Source organism: Channa argus, chromosome 18 (genome assembly GCF_033026475.1).
Source record: "Channa argus isolate prfri chromosome 18, Channa argus male v1.0, whole genome shotgun sequence".
Lineage (NCBI taxonomy): Eukaryota > Metazoa > Chordata > Actinopteri > Anabantiformes > Channidae > Channa > Channa argus.
Window position 1 is genome coordinate 7806720 of NC_090214.1, and position 19559 is coordinate 7826278.

The 19559-nt window shown below is 38.1% G+C and overlaps 1 protein-coding gene across 10 annotated transcripts in view; it reads right to left on the reverse strand.

The window, feature by feature from the left end:
* The window catches only part of nedd4l (NEDD4 like E3 ubiquitin protein ligase), a 48109-nt gene extending 33304 nt beyond the window's left edge, over positions 1 to 14805 (reverse strand). For 2 of the 10 annotated variants that reach the window (XM_067483146.1, XM_067483143.1), the window contains exons 1-5: positions 14464 to 14805; positions 12598 to 12671; positions 8985 to 9066; positions 7440 to 7478; positions 6942 to 6995 (exon numbers count right to left, since the gene is read on the reverse strand). In XM_067483146.1, coding sequence (XP_067339247.1) covers positions 6942 to 6995; positions 7440 to 7478; positions 8985 to 9066; positions 12598 to 12671; positions 14464 to 14508 — 294 coding nt within the window. In that variant the 5' untranslated portion in view covers positions 14509 to 14805. Of the gene's footprint in view, positions 1 to 2294; positions 3559 to 6941; positions 6996 to 7439; positions 7479 to 8984; positions 9067 to 12597; positions 12672 to 12938; positions 12995 to 14463 lie in introns of those variants that run through there. The other 8 variants (XM_067483147.1, XM_067483144.1, XM_067483145.1 and 5 more) reach the window with 5 other exon arrangements.
* Between the last annotated feature and the right edge of the window lie 4754 nt (positions 14806 to 19559).

Sequence of the window (19559 nt, forward strand, 5' to 3'; positions counted from 1 at the left end):
AAGACGGTGGTGAGACCAGAGATGTTGTTCGGCTTAGAGACAGTGGCACTGAAGAAAAGACAGGAGGCAGAGCTGGAGGTAGCAGAGCTTAAGATGTTGAGGTTCTCTTTGGGAGTGACGAGGATGGACAGGATCAGGAATGAGGACATCAGAGGGACAGCTCATGTTAGATGTTTTGGAAATAAAGTCAGAGAGGCCAGACCGAGGTGGTCTGGACATGTTCAGAAGAGAGACTGAATATATCGGTAGAAAGATGCTGAAGTGGAAGCTGCCAGGCAGGAGGTCTAGAGGAAGACCAAAAAGGAGCTTTATGGATGTAGTGAGAGAGGACATAAATATAGTTAGTGTGAGAGAAGAAGATACAGAGGACAGGGTTAGATGGAGGCAGACTATTCGCTGAAAGGAAAAGAAGAAGACTTGAGAGACTTTAAACATGTATGTTACTGTGATGAAATGTTGACTCTAAATTGCATTTAAGTATGAATGTGTGTGAATGGTCTGTGTATGTTTTCGTGTTGGCCCTGAGATAGACTGGCAACCTGTCCAAGGTGCCTCTTGTCCAATGACAGCCGGGACAGGCTCCAGCTCTGTGTGACCCTAAACAGGATGGTTAGTGATCAAAGATCCCAAAGGGGTAGATGGATTATGTGCACCACAATGTTTTAAAGTTATACATTATACTTAAAAGGTAAATACTATAAAATAAATTATTATAATTGCCTTATTGTTACATATAATTAAATTGTAATGTATTTATTTGTACAGTCTACTTGCTGCAATGAAATCCTGAGAAAATATGGGGATTATATAGTTAATTTATAGATATAATATATGGACATCCCCATAACTGTATTATCTATACACTGCTTGGCCCCCCAAAAAATTAACCACCTGCATTTAACTGAGCAAATATTTAAGAGCCTTTCACTGGATAATTACTACAGTCAATAATTGGTCTCAGCTGGCAACAGGTTATTCAGCAGCTGAGTACCATCTCATTTCTTAATCAACATGCTGGAAAACATATGCTGTGGTGGTTGAAAAGATCTAACTATGTATCAGAAGGGTTAAATTATTAGTCTGCATCAAGCAAAGAAAACAACCAAGAAAGTTGCTGAAATGACTAAGACTGTGTTTGGCCAACACAGGATCCTGGCATTGAGAATCTTGCTGCATGCATGCTGTAATCAAAGCTAGAGGGGGTCCAACAAACTTATTGTGTGTGTGTTTTCTTCTGTACCCTACTGTATCCATAACTGCAACTTCAGATTTCAGTACATTTAAATTTAAGATAAAACAGGCTTGCAGATTCACTGCTTATGTTCACTAAAATGATTGAAGAAGAGGTTTGAGAATATTAATATAGTGCAATAATTATATCAATAAGGTATTCATGAAGCATAGGCATCAACATCTAAAAGTAAAGGAGAAAACATTAATGCTGGTTGTGAAACTCCTTAATTACCATTTGGGCTGTAATGACTTAGTTCTTAATCACTTGTGAAGCAGCTGCGGGGACACCAATCTATACCAGGCTAGAGCCAAGGATGACATGCTGCCTTCCCACTCAACAACCACTGTCAAAACAGGCTAAAGATAGAAACGGCCAATTCAAAAAGCAACGGCGGCAGTTAAGGGTTTTACCAAACCCAAGAGTCACATTTCTGCAAAACAGAAGGCAACAAGTGCATTGGGAGAAATTATCCATTCATCCATAAGCCTGTATTTGTTTTGCTCTTATGACTGAATTGGCTGATGTGTGTAAGTTTTAAAATGCTTGTGGTTGTGAAGTGAAGGAAAGCCAGTGCATGTGAAACCCTGTCTGTGCTTTTCCCTTCCAGAATGTCACCACCCTCTTCCTGCACCGAATGGATGTTTCCTCATCTGAGCCAGAGTCAGTGAATGAAATAAATAAATTTATAACTGAATATACAAACTACAGAAATAATGGGAAATCTGAAATGGTTACATAACATAAATTTAATTGTTGTTGTGTTTTATTTACTATGTTAATGCCCCTGTTTCTTTTGTTCCTCTGGCTACAGTACACACAAAATAATATATATATTTAATTAAATATATTTGCAGCATATGACCAATACAATCCACTGACTAATTTAATTACTTTCAACTTTTTCTTACATCAACAAGCCTATGATTTTTGTTGATGTTCTCATAATACTTAACACATAGTCCAAAAACTTAACAAAATCTATTTTCCATTTCAGGAATTTTTCACCAAGCATTTTAGAGACTGGTTAAAAGTACTACTAAGCTTTTCCAAAAATCTTTACCTTGAGATTTTTCCTTGCTGAACCATTGCCAAGGCTCCCATCCTGATCTCCACCTCCACCCGGGGTAAAATATATTTTGAAATGAGGCTGTCTCCTTGGAGTATCCCCACTAATTTCAAAGGTACAGCCATTAGGTCTGTTTCTTCCTTCCATTCTGTGTGTTTCCATGTCTGTCTGGGTCTCCTCTGTAATTTGGTTTTCTGCTCCAGTTTCCTGGTGTTGATTCTCCAGCAACAGCCTCTGACGGGATGAGCTTCTCTCTAACCGAATTCTGGGGTAACGCATTATGCAGCCACCCCTTAAGCTGGCAAACCCAATTTCTGTGCATTCTTCCTGGGCTGCAGAAGCTTGTTGCCTGCCCTGGCTCTGTTCCTGATTCTGATTTTGCTGGAGCTGAAACACTAGTCTCTGTGTTCCACCATTAACACCAGACCACTGATCCAAGTTCTGCGGCTGTACAGACCAGGCAGTACCACCATATGGGAGGATTCTAAAATGCTGAACGTCAGTCCCATCAGAAGTGCTCCTCTGGACACAAATGCCACTAACACCAATACCAGGCTGGCTGCTGCTATACATAATATGTCCATTTGAACCAATACTAAAGACCCTGCGTTTAGGCATGTTTGGCTCCATTAGAAAAGTTTGAGAGTTTAAAGAATCTGAGCTGTAGTATGGAGGAGGTGACTGCCGCAGAATGTCTGCCTGGACCAGTGGTTCTGTATAGGCAGGCGCAGGTCCTGGAGGAGTATAGCAGGGTGGCGGGACATCATCCACATGGCCACTAGAATCTCCATTACTTGATCCATTGGTGCGCTGGAGAGAGATGCGCATGGAGGAGCTTTTGGTGGGCCGTGGTTCAGTATAGGCAGTGAGCTGGGGTATGAACATAGAGGAGCTGCGTTTAAGTGAAGGCTCTGAGTGCGAACCCAAAGCCCTTGGTGGGAAGTATTGCTCAGCTGGCCCTTGAGAGGGTCTAGACAATAAAGGTGGCCGTCCCGTTACCAAATCATTGTCTCCCTGCTGTTCCATGGTGTCTCCTTCCAGTATCTCCGGAGCTGTGTTACTGCGGCCTGAGCCAAAGTACAAACGCAGACGTTGTGCCATTTTCACCTCAAGTCCCACAGCTCCTGTTCCCTCTCCCTCTCTCTCTGAATGGCTCTCTCCTCTGGCTCCTGTCTCAGCCTCTTAGTGTCGCCCACTTCCCTCTGGCTGGCTAGATGACTGATCCCCTTTTTTCTTCTTCCACTCTCCCCCCAACCCTCCCACCGTTTTTTTTTCTGGAAGTCTCTTCCACAACTTTCCTTCCCACAGTAAACTATACAGAGGAAAGAAGTCACACCACAAAAACTAAACAGCCACTGAAAAAGAGCTAACAACTTTACGCTACACACTCAAAGGAGTGGCAGAGTGAAGGCTAAAGAGAAGGGTGAGAGAGAAAACAAAAAACGAAGAAGGATCCCTGTACTCTTAGTACTACCAAGCACTAGCGACAGACAGCAGAAATAGCCTGGGCCGAGTGGCAGCCAGCATTCCTTACATGATTGGATAAGAGCGGCCAGTGCTCACGGTTTCCGAGGTGACAGCAGGTTGCCTGTCAGTCATATGACTCCACATGGCCCCAACACCATGTGTTACAACCGCATGCTGCCCTCAAGTGCCAAATGGACCCTCACACACATCCTACTTACCCCCAACTTTCCCTCATTTCATTCATATGACGTCTTTAAAAACTTTATTCTTTTTCCAGTCTTTACATCTCTCCCTGATATCCTTTTTCCATAGAATACAGGTCTTAATTTTGATATTTCCGACAGTACTATTTTATGCTTTTACATAAAATCAATTACCCCCTCAGGGAAATAAAGTATTTCTGATTCTGATAAAAGTACTACCTGAGTGTTGCTCACTTTCTTGTGGTAGCCCTAATATCTTCCTCAAACTACCAATATCATTAAAGATAATGTAAATTACATTGCAATAATTCTGGTAAATATGATTGGTACCATTTACACTTTCTCTGCATTCATCTCACTAAGAGCAATCAGTACTACAAAAAGTTCAACAACAAATCTGGAGGACAAATTGAGTCCTGTTACATCTCGTAGCTTGGAAACAGAAAGAGAGTCGAAAGGAAGTTGTTGCTAAAAATGGACCCAAAAAAAGGCTGTAGCAGAGTGAAGTGCAGAATATCTGACAGTTTGCAGCTTTGATAAGGCAAACAGTGAACCTTTCTCTTGGAAAGATATGCAAGGCTTCTTCAAACTGAACAGACATAGGCTGTTTTCCTTACACAGCCAAACATTTTACTGTCTGGTGGTTTTATAAGCCACTGTTTGCATCCAAAAACTGCCCAAGATAGAACTCAGCTGTGACTCTAGTCTGCAGTGCTGAAATGCTGGAGTCTAAGCACTTTTAATAATATTATTTGGCTACAATAATTGGTAACGAAGAGACAGACATTTTAACAAAAAAAAAAAAAAGTCAGCAAACTGGCCTCAATGACAAGAACTCAAGTTCCTATGATAATTTGGCCTCTTAAAGATCTACCATTCAAAAAGTATCTGCCTTATTTTGACTGAGCCACTGAGGGTAGACCAAAGTGGGTAAAAAGTGAGAATAAAAACATAATACCAAAAAACATTTAAAAAGGACAAATAAATCAAAGCTCTGCATTGTGGACAAGAGAGCATCAAGGAGACAGGAGGCAGAAAAACAACCAAAAGGAAGATACATTAGTGCAAGAAGAATTTGTGGCTTGGCAACCAGTTACACTTAGTGATGACACACTGCCTACTGTGTTAGGCACAATCAATAAATGTGTGTGTGAAATGTTATGAAGAATGTTCAGCACAAAAGAAAAAAAATTCCAATGTGTGGTCTAATGGCAGTGAGCCCAGCTTGCCAAATGACATAACATGTCTGCACCAGACAAAGCACTACACTGTGTTTTAGGGCGATTCAACCTGTTTATTTACATTGTTTGTGTACTGCCAGTCCTATATTTAGTTCTCCTATATTTTGTAGTAAACTAGTTAACATTAAGTGCATCATAAGCATAAGTGTTTCTGTAAGTCTACTTACAAAAAAATATTTGTCAAAAATGGTACAGCACAAGCTCATTTAAACTTTTCATCCCATCTGACAAATAAGCCATAAATTACTGGATGCAGGGGAACAAGAAGCTCTTCAAGGAAATACTGGCTCTCTGAGTGGGGGAGGAGCTGCCTTGGCATGCACCTACAGACAGACTGAAAAACACCTCCTCAGACATATAAGGAGAAGACTGGATCGGAGAGTGCCTGTTGTGTGTTTCCTTGTGTCATCTTCTACACAACAAGAGAGCTCCTATTATACTGAGGGGAAAAATGGAGCTGCAGTTTTCTTAATGGGCTGAACCCCAGTGGTTCCCCTCTGCAAGACTTATGGAACATGTACATCACTGTATGCTCTTATTTCCTCATTACCTAAAACATGCATACTAAATAAGATTGAGTCATAAAATCTATATGTCTTGATTAAATCATTTGGAAATCGGCGGAAGGAGCCGTTACAGAAAGACACTCCCCAATATCAAAAGTTTCGACCTTCCATGCCAGTCTCCCATGAATAAAAACATCATCACTGAGCCTGTGCCCAGACAGAACATCCTCATCCTGTATGTTGGGTTGCATCCACTGTTTGTTTTATCAAACATAAGATTCCAGATTCAGACCCTGAGTCATGTGGAAGTTAAATCCCTTTCAGGGAAGCGCTTATTCCACTTCAGTATCTTAACAACCAATCAACCCACCTCTCTCTCATCTGAAGATGGTTTCACAAGGTTATACAAGTGTAAATTAACTGATTATCACAACATACTTGTGCTGTTTTTAATTGATCTAATACTTGGCACTGTCTACGGATTAAATCCAGTTGTCATGGCAACTGAGGGTCTACAACAGGATTCATTTCAGAAGGCAAAAAAAGCAATTGCATCTGTGGGGGAAACCTGAGAAATCTGACATAAGAGGAATGTAGGAGTTGTTTCTGTGCTAAAGACTTAAAGCTGAGTGTTGGTTCTAGTAGACAAACAAGCCATTTACAGACTATGTGCACTTTTCCTGCAAGTGTGCCGCATTGTATTTCTTCTGCAATAATTCCACAGAATGAGCCTAGAGCTGAAACCATGCAAAATCAAATCTGGCAAAGTGCCAGAGAATTTGCAAGAAAAATACTGTGACAACACAGGGTGCAGATAAATTCAACACAATTCATTCCAGGTTGTACATGTGGTGTGCCCTGTGGTGAATAATATTCCATTCCATTTCCTGGAAACTGACTGAGAAGACAAGCAGGCATGTAGCAACATCAGTTTTATGATCATTACATTTTATTTGATGGCACAGGATATTTTTTCTATTAGCATAATAAGAGCTAATTATCACCAAAGAAATTAGAATCAAGTGTTATCAAGACAATATAATTTCTAAATAGTTTCATAAACAAATCACATGGTGAGAAATATTAGAAGCATGGGGCTTGCAGTAGGTGGGGTTTAACAAAATCAACTGATGAATGCTGTCAGGATGTGACAGACTGAAATTAAATATAATGTACAGCAACAATTAGAGTGAGGAGTTGGATGTTATGATGTGTAAATCTTACCAATCTGTTTTCATCAAACACCTCAAAGAGCAGCCTGTGATTCTGTGGACACACCTGAGTTGGGAACACAATAACAGGAAATATGTCACAGCAGTTATCCAGTGTGTTCACAGAACACAAAGTCAACTTCGATGTCAGGTACAGTCTGTAGGTAACTGTGTACTTGTTTTTACGTTACAATAATTCACAACTACTGTTGCTGAATGGGGATAAATCTTCTTATCATTATAGCATAGAACTGAACTATCATTCTTAATAATAACTAGCTAGAAATAATCATTTGAATGTAGCCAAGCTTGTAAAGTCTAATATTATGGACTATACAGTGGTGGAGAGGTGGGACTCAGCTCTCTCCTAAACTGCAATCAAAGATTAACAACTCTAACACTTCCACTCTAGAATAAACAAACGCAATAACAACTGCCACTGAGAAGGACACAGGGAAGAAAGGTGAATTTTTTTTTATGGCATGCAAAAGGTTTTAAAATCTGAACTTACTCTAAAGAAGAATTCCTCATTCCATTTGGGATTGAGGGTCTGAAACACAAAGTATACACAAAGTTAAAATACAAATTAATGAAGTCATAATGAACATCATCATTGGTTTGCACAAAAACAATCAGAACAGATGTATGAAACCTAGCCAACTCAGAGTGGGAGAAGAGAGCCAAAGTGAGAAATTAGCCACAATGTTCTGCGTCAATGATCCTCTTACGTTGTTGTAGGAAGTTTGTAGCTAACAACATGTCCCGGTGATTGGCATTAGGCTCTAGATTAACAGTCATGTGGATTTTCACCCACTTTCTGGATGGATCAGCTCAGTATGTGGATGTACAGACTCCCTCCTTCTGCCTCATACATTTGATATTTTATTGGACTAAGAACTATGTGACACTTCTCATTAAAATTCCTTTGGTGATTGAAATTCCTTAAACACCAGATTGTCAATGAAGCCTTAATTTCACAAGTCACTCTGAATAATAAAACACTGCAACATTTATGGCAGCCATAAAACATCTCTGATAGCAAAGAAAAAAAAAGGGCCTAGATTTCAAAATTACAAACGAACCCACTGCCCTTTGACAAAAAAACCCTGCTATAATTGTATGCCATCTTGCCACAAGCCAAACTCCTAGCTTTGATGACACCGATGCCATTAAAGGTGCCCCACTTAAAGACACATAAAGCTCACAGAAGAGCTAAGGAATTGTGCTTTTTTTCCTGTTCCAAATAGGAGTGAATTGTCAGCTATTTATATCCTATAAGGCAAGCATGGCCACTGGCAGCATATGTTTCCCTGCATGGAAGACGGAGCTGGAGGAGAGGGTTTGTTGGCAGCTACATGTAGCTAACATAACTACCTGACAAAGAAAAATTTGTAAATTTAAGGTTGCTTGCAGAGTTACACTGCATCTGTTTTAGAAGTATAAATTGTTTCATTAATGCTTGCCAATTATTTATTTAAACAAATCACAGTCTAGGGGGAGTGACAAATTATTTATACATAATTTTAAACATAAATACAGTCTTGAGTGAGCATACCATGTTTACAGAGGGTATAGACCTTTCGTGCAAAACCAAAGCCCTTTATGTATCTATGATATGATCTGAAAGGAGTTTAACCTAATAGCAAGTAATGGCTCCCCCTGCTGTGAACAGATTTATTCCTCAGAATGGGCTACTACAAGGGTGGGGGGCTTGTCAAATGTCACCCAATTAACTGTCCAGCACAGGAAAGGGAGTCACCACCTTCCTTGTGGCTTCCCCTTTCTTCAGATTTGATTGCGATGATTTGACAGGAAAGGTGCATTTAAGATTAAAAGGATCTGGACATCTCAAACATGTAAGTCGGTGAATAAAGCCGTACTTAGATGGCTGTCCATTTACTGCATGGTGCAGGTGTGAGAAGAAAATACCTAGCAAGAGTCACCAATCTGATGCAGTAGAAAAGTTTATTAGGTTTCAAACAAGGAAAATGTCTGAGCAGAATGCAGGAAGGAACAGCAGTATGCGGCACAGCACCCATTTTACTGTAAGACTTACCTTTTTAATGGTTTTTGTTTGGACTAAGGCAAGCTCTTTGTTTTCATCCGCAACATAGAGGGAAAGTTTGACGTAAGGGTCACTGCAAAAACAAATTGAGAATTAAAATAAAAAAGATATTTTTAAAAAAGTTATCTTGTAGAGTTCTCACTTTGCAACAGTACAATTTACCATTACTTTAAGAATTCTGTAAAAATATCTTGTTAAATGTTAGATATTGTCTGCCTAAATTATAATTAATTTCATTGAAATGTACTGGTAAATAATAATAAAAAAGATTAAGAGTCTGACCAAGTATGAAGCAGCAAATGTAATGCACCTTTATCAAAAATCTTTACATAAGACACACAGATAGAAGGAAATCTTGAATCCCAGTCTTAAGCAAATAACACAAAGCCAATTCTATTTAACCTTACTTAATCCCACTTTCAATTCAACATCATATTATCCTTCCAGACTTGAAACCTGACTGTCAAGAACAGACCAGCAGATAAAAACGGCTTGTATTTGTGGACTGTGAGATAAGGCGATAATGTCTTATTGACAAAGCAGAGTGTTATAAATAGAAACTGCACAATGTTTTGTGATGAACACCACAATCACAAAGCCGTGTTTGTGAGTATGCTATTTTAAAATAGTCAACAGGTTTATTTGAAGCTGCTGACAGAATAGAAATTATCTAGATATTGGCAGAGCTGCCCTATATACCAGGTAGACCAAATATCCTACTGATCTTATTACCATAACCAACAAAATGTACAGTTTCATATTATACCCTTACAAATAACAAAATTTTAATCAATAACTCTTAGGCATATTCCTACATAAAACCTGGAGAACCAAACATATTCAAAATGATTGCAACTTGTTACTTGTTCTGATCAAAATTGTAATTTACATATAGTACTGTTATTTATGTCCTGAACATAATAATGCTATTACTTCATACTATATAAAAGGAAGGGAGTAGTGTATGTGGGAAGATGACACTGTCAACCATATATCTGCCTTTGAACCCAGAATAGATAACCAAAACAAACAAAAAACAGCTGCCAATAATTGAATCAATTAATCGCATAATCAAGTCTCTCTCACAGAGGTCATAGTTTCCCATAAAGCCTCATTTCTCTGTCCATTTCTACCCATGTGTTCCTTATAATTTAGTTTCAATTATCTGCATAAACAAATAATATGACAGATGGTGTGTTTCTCCAATGTGAATGTAAAACTGAAATCTGCAGGCTACATGAAGGAAAGAGACACAGGGTCTAATTCTTCACACATTATCTAGCTGCGGTACCAAGCTTTCCATCTTCCCAGATGACACCAAGGAAGTGAAAATAATTTTGTTCCCCTTGCTTTGGGTGACACAGTGTTCTGTCTTGCGTATTTACCATTTTGATGAAAGGGGCAAGACATAATACATGAGGTTACAAATTCATTTTAAATGGCATGTCAAAAAAATCTATGAATTTGGTTTAAATCAGATTTTCCTTAATCAGTTTTAGTGTTTCTTTGCCATCCAGACATGACATAAGCAGCAATCTACTTGCTGTATGTATCTATCCAAGATTAGATTCAACTGGTTGTATGGAACACAGCCTTATATAAAAAATATATATTATATTATAAAAAAGACAAAAGGAATGAGGAATATTAAAAAAGGAGCTGCAAAAATTACAAAAGCAACCCTGCACTGCTTGATTGCTAATTAATGTCTCCAAGAGCCCCCACAGCCTTTAATTGTGTGTTTGTGTGGTTTTGTGATGTGCTGTGACTAAACAAAAACAATGGGCCAACTGTAACTCAGCTACGCTGAGACTTCTTATCTCCTTTCTAGCAACAGATCTCAAACTGAGGGAGACACACAGGCTACTTCAGCCAAAATGGGATGCTGGATTTACATGGTAGTGTCCACTTCTTGTATTAAGGTCCTTGAGTTTTGATCAATACCTCACAAAAAAACATCTAAAAAATGTCTAAAAAACCTTGTGGAGAGCAAAAGACAATAGAAAAAAAGAGCTATATTACAGAATACAGGAAAAAAAAAACCTTTTTGGAACAAAAACAGGAAAAGAACAAGCCAGCACTGTTTGAGCATCTTATGAAGTGACAGACTGCCAAGTCAGCACTGTCTCCTGTGGTAGCTAGCCACATACTGAGACCTCATTCAGTGTTTGTTCATTACAGTTCAGTTTTCTCCCGACCCAGGATGAGCTGTCCTGCCAACAGGGTATCAGGATGCTAACACATGCGCTCAACACATATAAGGCTCTTTCTCTGACAATGTCTGCTTTCTTAAAGCTCTGATACAATGAATAACCATGAACAACAGCATGAGCTTTGATGAAATTCAGATTAACTTTACCAAATACAAATGGTGAATTCAGTCAGATAAAAACACAAAAGTCACAAAAATATTTGTGCTCAGGATAAAGTAATTAAATTCTGATTGTTCAGGTAAAGCTTTAATCCCAGTGGCTGGTGTTGCATATAAACTATTCTTGGACCTTTTTAGGTTTGTTTACCAGCATGAATACCTGAAGAGCTTGGAGTTAAAGTATGATAATAAGATATTTTCAGTAAGCCAGCCTGTCGTGAACATTTCCTGGGATCCTGTCCTAATATTTGTGTATGCATTACATTGGCACCATTCTCATTCAAGCATTTAAGTGAAATGAAATGGCAAAAGCAACACAACAGCAACAATATGATGTGGAGATAAATAAAGTGCTAGGTTCCACATGGATAAAATGATATTATTTATTGTAATAATTATAAATATTATTATTTATTATATCATTCTTACAAGTACAAAGAGCTAGGTAATTAAAATCCAAATAGTATAAATAAAACAGCCATAAAAACAGCTACACAGTGAATTCAAATACAACATAGAGAGAGGTTATGTAATGCAATATAAATGTTGTGTTAACAGTGAGTTACACTTCATTCAGGAAGGTTAAACCAGATGAGACAAATGCTTCTTGATGAACACAAACTTTCAAAGACCCTTAAAAGTTTGGTTTGTGTCTTCCCACACTGAGAAAAAATTTGGTATGTATAATTATTAATCAAATTCCATTATCTGGACAAACTGTAACAGAGGGCAGGTAGGTAATCTTTGATTAACACTTGGAGTTCAAGGTCTTTGTGTATGTGTGTGTGTAAGATATATATAAATGTATATAAGGAATGTAGTGAAAGTGCATAACACTGACAAGACCCTTTAAAATCAAAGATCAAGCTACTAAATGCAATTCTATAGCTAATAGTTCTAATTATGTTTGACAATTAGGTTTTGTTGAGTAAAGACTTTCACTTACAATGTAAAATATAAACATAAAATACAGTATTACATTTAAATACTGTATTTTATGTTACAAAACTGTTTTAACAATGCAAATACATGATTTCAAGCAGCATAAATATTCAAATGCAAGACTAGTTTCATCAAACTATATGCAATGTCTGTGACACCTGACATCAAGCAGTTATATGTCCCCAGCAGGTGCACTCATTAGCTACACATGTAACTGCCATAACAGAGTAAAAATGCTCAGATAAAAACAGCATTTTCCGTTGAGTACCAAAAAAATCCCAAAATACTCACCTGGCACCAATGATGTCTTTTTTAGCCAGATCAATTCCTGCAATGACCTTAACCCGCAGCACTCTCGTTTCATGCTGAAGAAGGAAAAAAAAATAGATCAAAATGCTTAATCAAAAAATTTGAAAAGTGATCTAAAAAGCTGTCAATCAAGCTAATTCAAACATGTCAAGCTGCTGGCTAAACTATCCTGCCTTCTAAAAGTCATTAACCCTGACTTAAAAATAAAAAAATAAAATGGGTTAAATGTGAAAATCCATCCTCAGTATCTCCAACATTTAGAACATGGCAAGTGACATTAACTACACTGAAATGGTGCAAAGAAAACATATATACAGCAATACCATGTTCGCAAATTGTACAGGACTACAAGCATGCTTGTTCTTCGGCCTCATTCTGACTATTCATGAGTTTTATGAGCCTGGCAAATAGCAGAGCAATTTTAATTATGACAAGTGCCAGAAAATAAGCAATGGGTGGAGTGGGGGTGGGATCTCATTGCAACTCAGCTATTACATTAAGCTGTAACCTTATTGGGAGGTTGCACTATAACACTACTAAATGTTTATCTTGAAGTCATAGGAAGTGCAGTGTCATGGAATGGGGAGCCACATTATTTTTTTACCTTTATTCATGAATATATAGATGATTATTGCTGAATTTTAATTAAAAAACAAAAAAAAGAAACAAAACAGCCAACACTTTCCAAAGTCACATTTGTTGCCAAGGGTGTAGTTTTAACAGGCAGCATGCTGCCCATACAACAATCACTGACAGACAGGGACCACAAAGTGACAAAAGTGGCCTATGCAAAATAGCAGAGCAAACACAAACACTAGCTGAGCGAGTTATACAATTAAGTTGATCATTACTTTATCTAATCTTAGTGATGAGAAAATACCACTTTTGAAGTTTATGAAAATCTATCCATGTTTTGGGTCATTCAATATAGAATGCATCGGCCAAGACTTGCATTATGTTTATTGCACTAGCACAAATGGGCCTCACCCAAATCTCATATAGCCAAGCCTACTACCATAGGCTGAAACTAACTCAGCAGCCATAAGCACACCCCATTCTCATCCATGAATGAATGCATTAAATAATTATTTCAGCCACACATGTGGACCATCCAAAAATCTGACGCCTTACTGACCCTAACTGCACTGGTAATGCCTGACAGGTTGTTGGCTGCAATGAAAACTTGTCAGTTAGCAAATGATTTTGTTTGTCAGTCAGTGACACTCCATGTTTGGCTCGTGGCCACTGTGCTACCACGTAAAATGACGTTTACATTTTGACAACCCTTAATACTACATTGTTGGTTACTACATGTCAAAGGACCAAGAAATCACAATAGAAGTGTATAGAAGTGTATACACTCATAGACTGACCTTAATTAATGGACAAGATTGGTATGCTTTAACGTTTAGTGGTCAGCTCACTAACTGGATTATTCACAAGAGGCGGTCAGTGTTAAAAGTTAGTTATCACATCTGTGCTTTAAGTGACACTCTGAGGTAATAGACTCGTCACGTTGTCTTACATAAATTAAAAAGAGAATATAAAGTCAATTTTATGGTTAAAAAAAAAAGACTACACGAGTTAACGAGGCTTCCTCGTTCATTTTAAGACTGAAGACAAAGTAATGAAGGCGTCATTGAAACTATGATGGGTAAAATGCAGGACACGCAGACAGCGGGCAGGAGGACACGGACAGCTGCCTGGACATTAACTACTATGGAATGTAACCATGGGTGAGGGCTTGCTAGCTTCTGCTAACATTACCGTTAGCTGTCTCCAGTGGAATATCTTGAGAGGCGCATATTACGACGGCAATAGCAAAGCTTTATTTAGCATAGAACTTACCTCGTCTTCTGAAAGTCCATATATTGGCTCGTAATTCGCAGCCATATAGCTCGCGGTCGCTACACACTCAAAAATAAGCCGCTTGGCAAAGCTAGCTAGCTAGCCTTAAACAATAAAGTACCACTTTCCTCTCTTTGCCGTGTGATGGTGGTCAAGTCCACGGAGAGACCAAATCCTTGACACGGCACAGAGAGTCTGGTTCGTTGCCGGATAACGTAATTTTCGCCAGTGTGGTCCACTGAGGACACAACTTGGGAGAAAAAAAACAGTGTGCAATATGTTTCGACTTAGACAGATTGCTTTTGTCAACTCCGAGCTTATCCCTCAAAACGTTGTGACACTTGACTTCCTCCTAAAAGCTCGGCCAATCGTGTGACTACCACACGTGATTGCTACTGACATCATCCAATCAAATGCGTCATGAACTCCCCAGCGATTCTCAATGGCCAATAAATACAGAGGAGGTGCATTCGGAACGCATTAGTCTGTTTGTGGATGTGTATGTTCGTGTGAGTCTATTAGTGTGTCCCCGTGTTCCAGTTCCCCTTTTCTCAGGGTGTGCGGTGTTGTGTATTGAAAGTCGTTAAGCTGAGTAATATTCAGACAATGAGTATTTTCATAGTTTGTACAATCTATTTATTATATAATCGCATAATTTATATCTTGCTAGTTTGGTATTTTTTCGCTGTGTATAGGCATTCATAGCGGGGGCGGGATTTGTGACAAACAGCCAATCAGAGGCTACATGTTCAACAACCAGATTACTGCTATGCTTCATTTATTTAGGTCGAGACACATGCGAGAGTTGCAGGAGTCATCGTGAGAAATTTAATTTAATATAGCCAAAATTAGTTTTATATAGTCAAACAAAAGTTTGCAACAAATGAAAAAAATACTTGATAATTAAATACTTATAACTAGTGGCCAAAATATATAATAATAATATAATAATAATATTCCTTTTCTTTCTCTGGACTTAGAACATATGGGCAACATTGCAGGCTACTTGTATCCTAAATGGGCTTAAAAATGCTAGCCATTAATTGTTCTCCTGTATCATCTGAGCATTGAATTCTACGCTATACACCCTCTATCCTTTTTCTTCAGTCTTCTAAGGTAACCCACCTCCAGATAACTGTCCAACGGCAGATAAAGGATGCACATTCTTGAAATACCCACATCAGGATGACCACTTTAGACTTGTACGGTCAATACCATTAGTTTCTTCATTAATTCATTTATTAATAAAAAATTAGGCAAAAAGCCATCTTCACCCTTATTTGACTAAAGCATGAAAAACAACAGCAGTGCCACCATACTAACAGTTTACAGTTACAAATCCCCTGCCCTAAACATATTTATTCTTTGCTATTTCTGTTTTATACACAAATAAACACAAAAACATGTTTTATTTAGATACCTCTAGCTCTTTCTTTTCGTGTTAGTGGAAATTTGATATTCATCCATCCATTTCATGAAACTCAGACTTCAGACCGAAGAACACTATATTCTTAAAATGAAGCTCATATGCATAAAAAAGAAAAACACAGTGCAGCACAATAACATGTTATGCCAACTCTGCAACTTATTTGGCCTACTCATTGATATTAAATTGAACTATGAATTTAGGGATTTTGGTTGAAACTCTTTTACAACACATTTATTGATAGTATTAATAACATTAAATAGGTTTTATGACACAGTCCAGAATGGTCCTGGGCTGTTTTAAGAGCTGTTGCACAGTACATTTAACTTTTCCTTAAAAAAGAGCATGTAGGCCATTAAATGTAATATTATGAGCTTCCTTATAGGACCTGGCATTTTGTAGCATCATCATAGCGTTAAAGTGTTTAAAGTGCAGTGTATTTTTTACGTTTTAGTAGCACAAGGATGTTTCGAAAGCTATCTTATGGCTACAAGTCAACGTACAAGTAAATACCACAGGCATATTATTATTGTTGTTGTTGCTGCCAAGGTAGCCAGAGCATTTTGTTTATTTGCTTTAAAGTCAAATTTAAAGTCAACAATTTGTTGAAAAATTGTATTTATAGTCGCAGTAGTTAGTAGCCTATTGAGCAACAACTGAATGAAATGTTCTCATGTGTAATACTGGTCTTGCACTCCCACCTATCAGATTTTCAAAGAAATGTACAAAAAATCTAAATAAAATCGAAATCCATGTTTTTCCTGTGCCTGTCAACATAGGTGGTAGTAGCTATGTACTCAAGTACAGTATGTAAATATGATTTTCAGGTCATTCTACTTTACATTTTGTTACTTTTACTTTTACTTTACTAGAGATCACCTTTATCTGCTGTTGTTTCTTATCTACATCATTCTCTAAGGAATATTTTTGTCCTTAGTTTTATTTGCCATATTTTTCATATTTGGATTGAGTGTTATTCTGTAAATCTGTTTAGCTGTTTTTTTCTTTTAATCTGTAAACGAATTACACTCAATAAGGCCTCAACATTTTAGATTTCTGTAGAGCACTTAATTCCGAGGCACACGTGGAACACATCTGAACAAGACTTGTACACTCAAGATCAATGCTGATTACGGTGTTCTTAGTACTTTTGTTAAACATTAGAGGATGTAGAGCACTTGCAATGGAGTATTTTTTACTTTACGTACGTGCACATTTACTTCAGTTTTTAAATTGAGTACATCTGCCACCTTTTGGCCCTTCAAAAAAAACAGATTTATCAAACACACGTTTTAACCTGCTTAGGGTTAGTTCTGTAAACTTTGGTGCACTGTTCCCAAACAGCCGCTAGATGTCGCAGCATAGTCATAATATCATCAGAGTGTATCCCGCTCAGTCCCGCTCTTGACTCCACGTGCCCAATGCGTGAGGAAGAACAACAAATGTCACACGGACATAAATCTGCGTCACACACGGCGATGGTCCAGTTCTACTGAGGGAAGAGGTGGACCTCGGCTCTTTGACTGCAGGTCGTGCCTCAGTCTTTTTCTGTTGCAACAGCGCCAGTATCGAGCAAGCACAGACGTGTAGATTGACATGGAAACATACTTGCTGCTTACACCCTCCCACACGAAAAGGTTTATCACGAATGACAGAGAAAAATACATATTTAAAGAGGCCATAAATCTGTGCACTCTTGAACATATCTATTGAGGGCATCCATCAAGTGCGTCCTTGTTGCAGATGTTCACTGGTATTCACCATGGATGTGTCGCTCAGTACTTTAAATCAATGTGAAGAGCAGATGGTCATATTATATAACATTATTGCTTCTAAGCAGAGCTGCAAAGGGGGAGGGCCAGAGATTTCACAAACCACACTTGATACAAGGCCATTATTCACATCACGCTAAAGCTTGTTTGGACAGAATACTTCTGTGCTCCTAAATTTCGACATTTATTTATACATTAATGCCAATATGCATAAACACTATCATGAAATCAGCCCTAAAAATGAGTTGTTTTGTTTCCTTAACATGTTTTGGTCAACACTAAAGAGAGAGATAACCAAATACTTGAACAGACATTAGACATAATAATTACATACACTGAAATTTTGCAGATAAGGCTGTCTCACAATAAGAGCACATCTGAACTAAAGATTTACTTCTATTATGACATTAAAGGACAAAACTTCCCTCTGACTTATAAAAATATCTCTCTACCTCTAGCTGAAAATTTGCAGATTTCCAGATGACATCACTTTGAGGAACTTTCGGTTCACATTATGTCGTCTCGTTGCATATACTATGGACTTTGCAAACATTGTCAGTTTGCTTTTCCAGAGCTCCTCCAAATGGCATCATCTGAACTTCAAATGATTAAAAAGAGACATTTTTTTAAATTAATGAATAATGTTTTCCCTTATTTAATGCCATTACCACATCCTTAACAATTTCTCCTCTGCAGACCCCATCTTTAACATGCATGTGTTCATGTGTGCCTGTGTGATCTCGGTTGGTGTGGCTTCCCAGAAACCAAACACAATGAGCAGAAAGGAAGTTTGGTCCAGGAGACAATGATCGGATACGGATACAGATCCCTAAAGATCCCTAAAGGAATCTTTCTCTGACTTCCCCCAACCCATACCCTGCTGTCTGTTTTCTTGGAAACAAGGTGCGCGTAAAAATGTATTCATCTTTGTTAACCAATGAGAAATTAGTGATGTTTTGCAGTCACTTGTCAGAATTAACTTCCCCTGGTTTTTTAACTACTTTTCCTCTTTATTTGTAGCAAATGTTCCAAACACAGTATGCTTTATATTTGTTTCTGATATCTATTTATGCTATTTAGACAAATATACAGAGAAAGATGCAATCAGGGTTACCAGCGGGAACATCATAGTCAAGGTTAAATCTTGCTGTAAAAGTTGTCAAATATAGCTGTACCTTCAGGGGATTTCAGTTTATCAAATCATAGTGTGCATTGTGATATGCTTTGTTTGTTTTTGTTAGCGAAGTAAAACTTACAACAAAAGGAGTGTGTTATGCCTGTGCACATCCATATCAACCAGCATAAGTACAGGTAAACATACACACATTAATGCATTAATGGGAGCAACTGAGTCAGGGACAGAACATGCAAGAAGGGCAGGGGGGAGGGAGAGAGGGGATGTCAAATACTGGGAGACCTTACTATGTTTACAGCTCCCAGTAAGAGGAACCAGTATAAGGGAGCAGCTTTCTGATTGTCACAATGTGTTTTACAATATTTGTTCATATGTAGAGTGGGTTAAAGTCTCTAAGGTAGCAGCAAACAAGGACCATGTGTCCCGAGGAGAAGTGACTTTTATTGTTTAGTAGAGAAAACCAGGGTCCCAGAGAACATATTTTTATACCAAGAATGCACTGGCGTTAGTGTATCACCGGGCAACATTTTAAACCTTGTTACTTGTGGTATAGTTAGCACAAGTATTCTAAAACATTCTTGATAGGGACACATAGGTTATGTTTACATTTTTGAAAAAAGGCTGAAAGAAGGCTCTCTCTCTCTCTCTCTCTCTCTCTCTCTCTCTCTCTCTCTCACACACACACACAAACACACACACACACACACACACACACACACACACAGATATATAGATAAATAGATAGATAGATTTTTTTCATGTG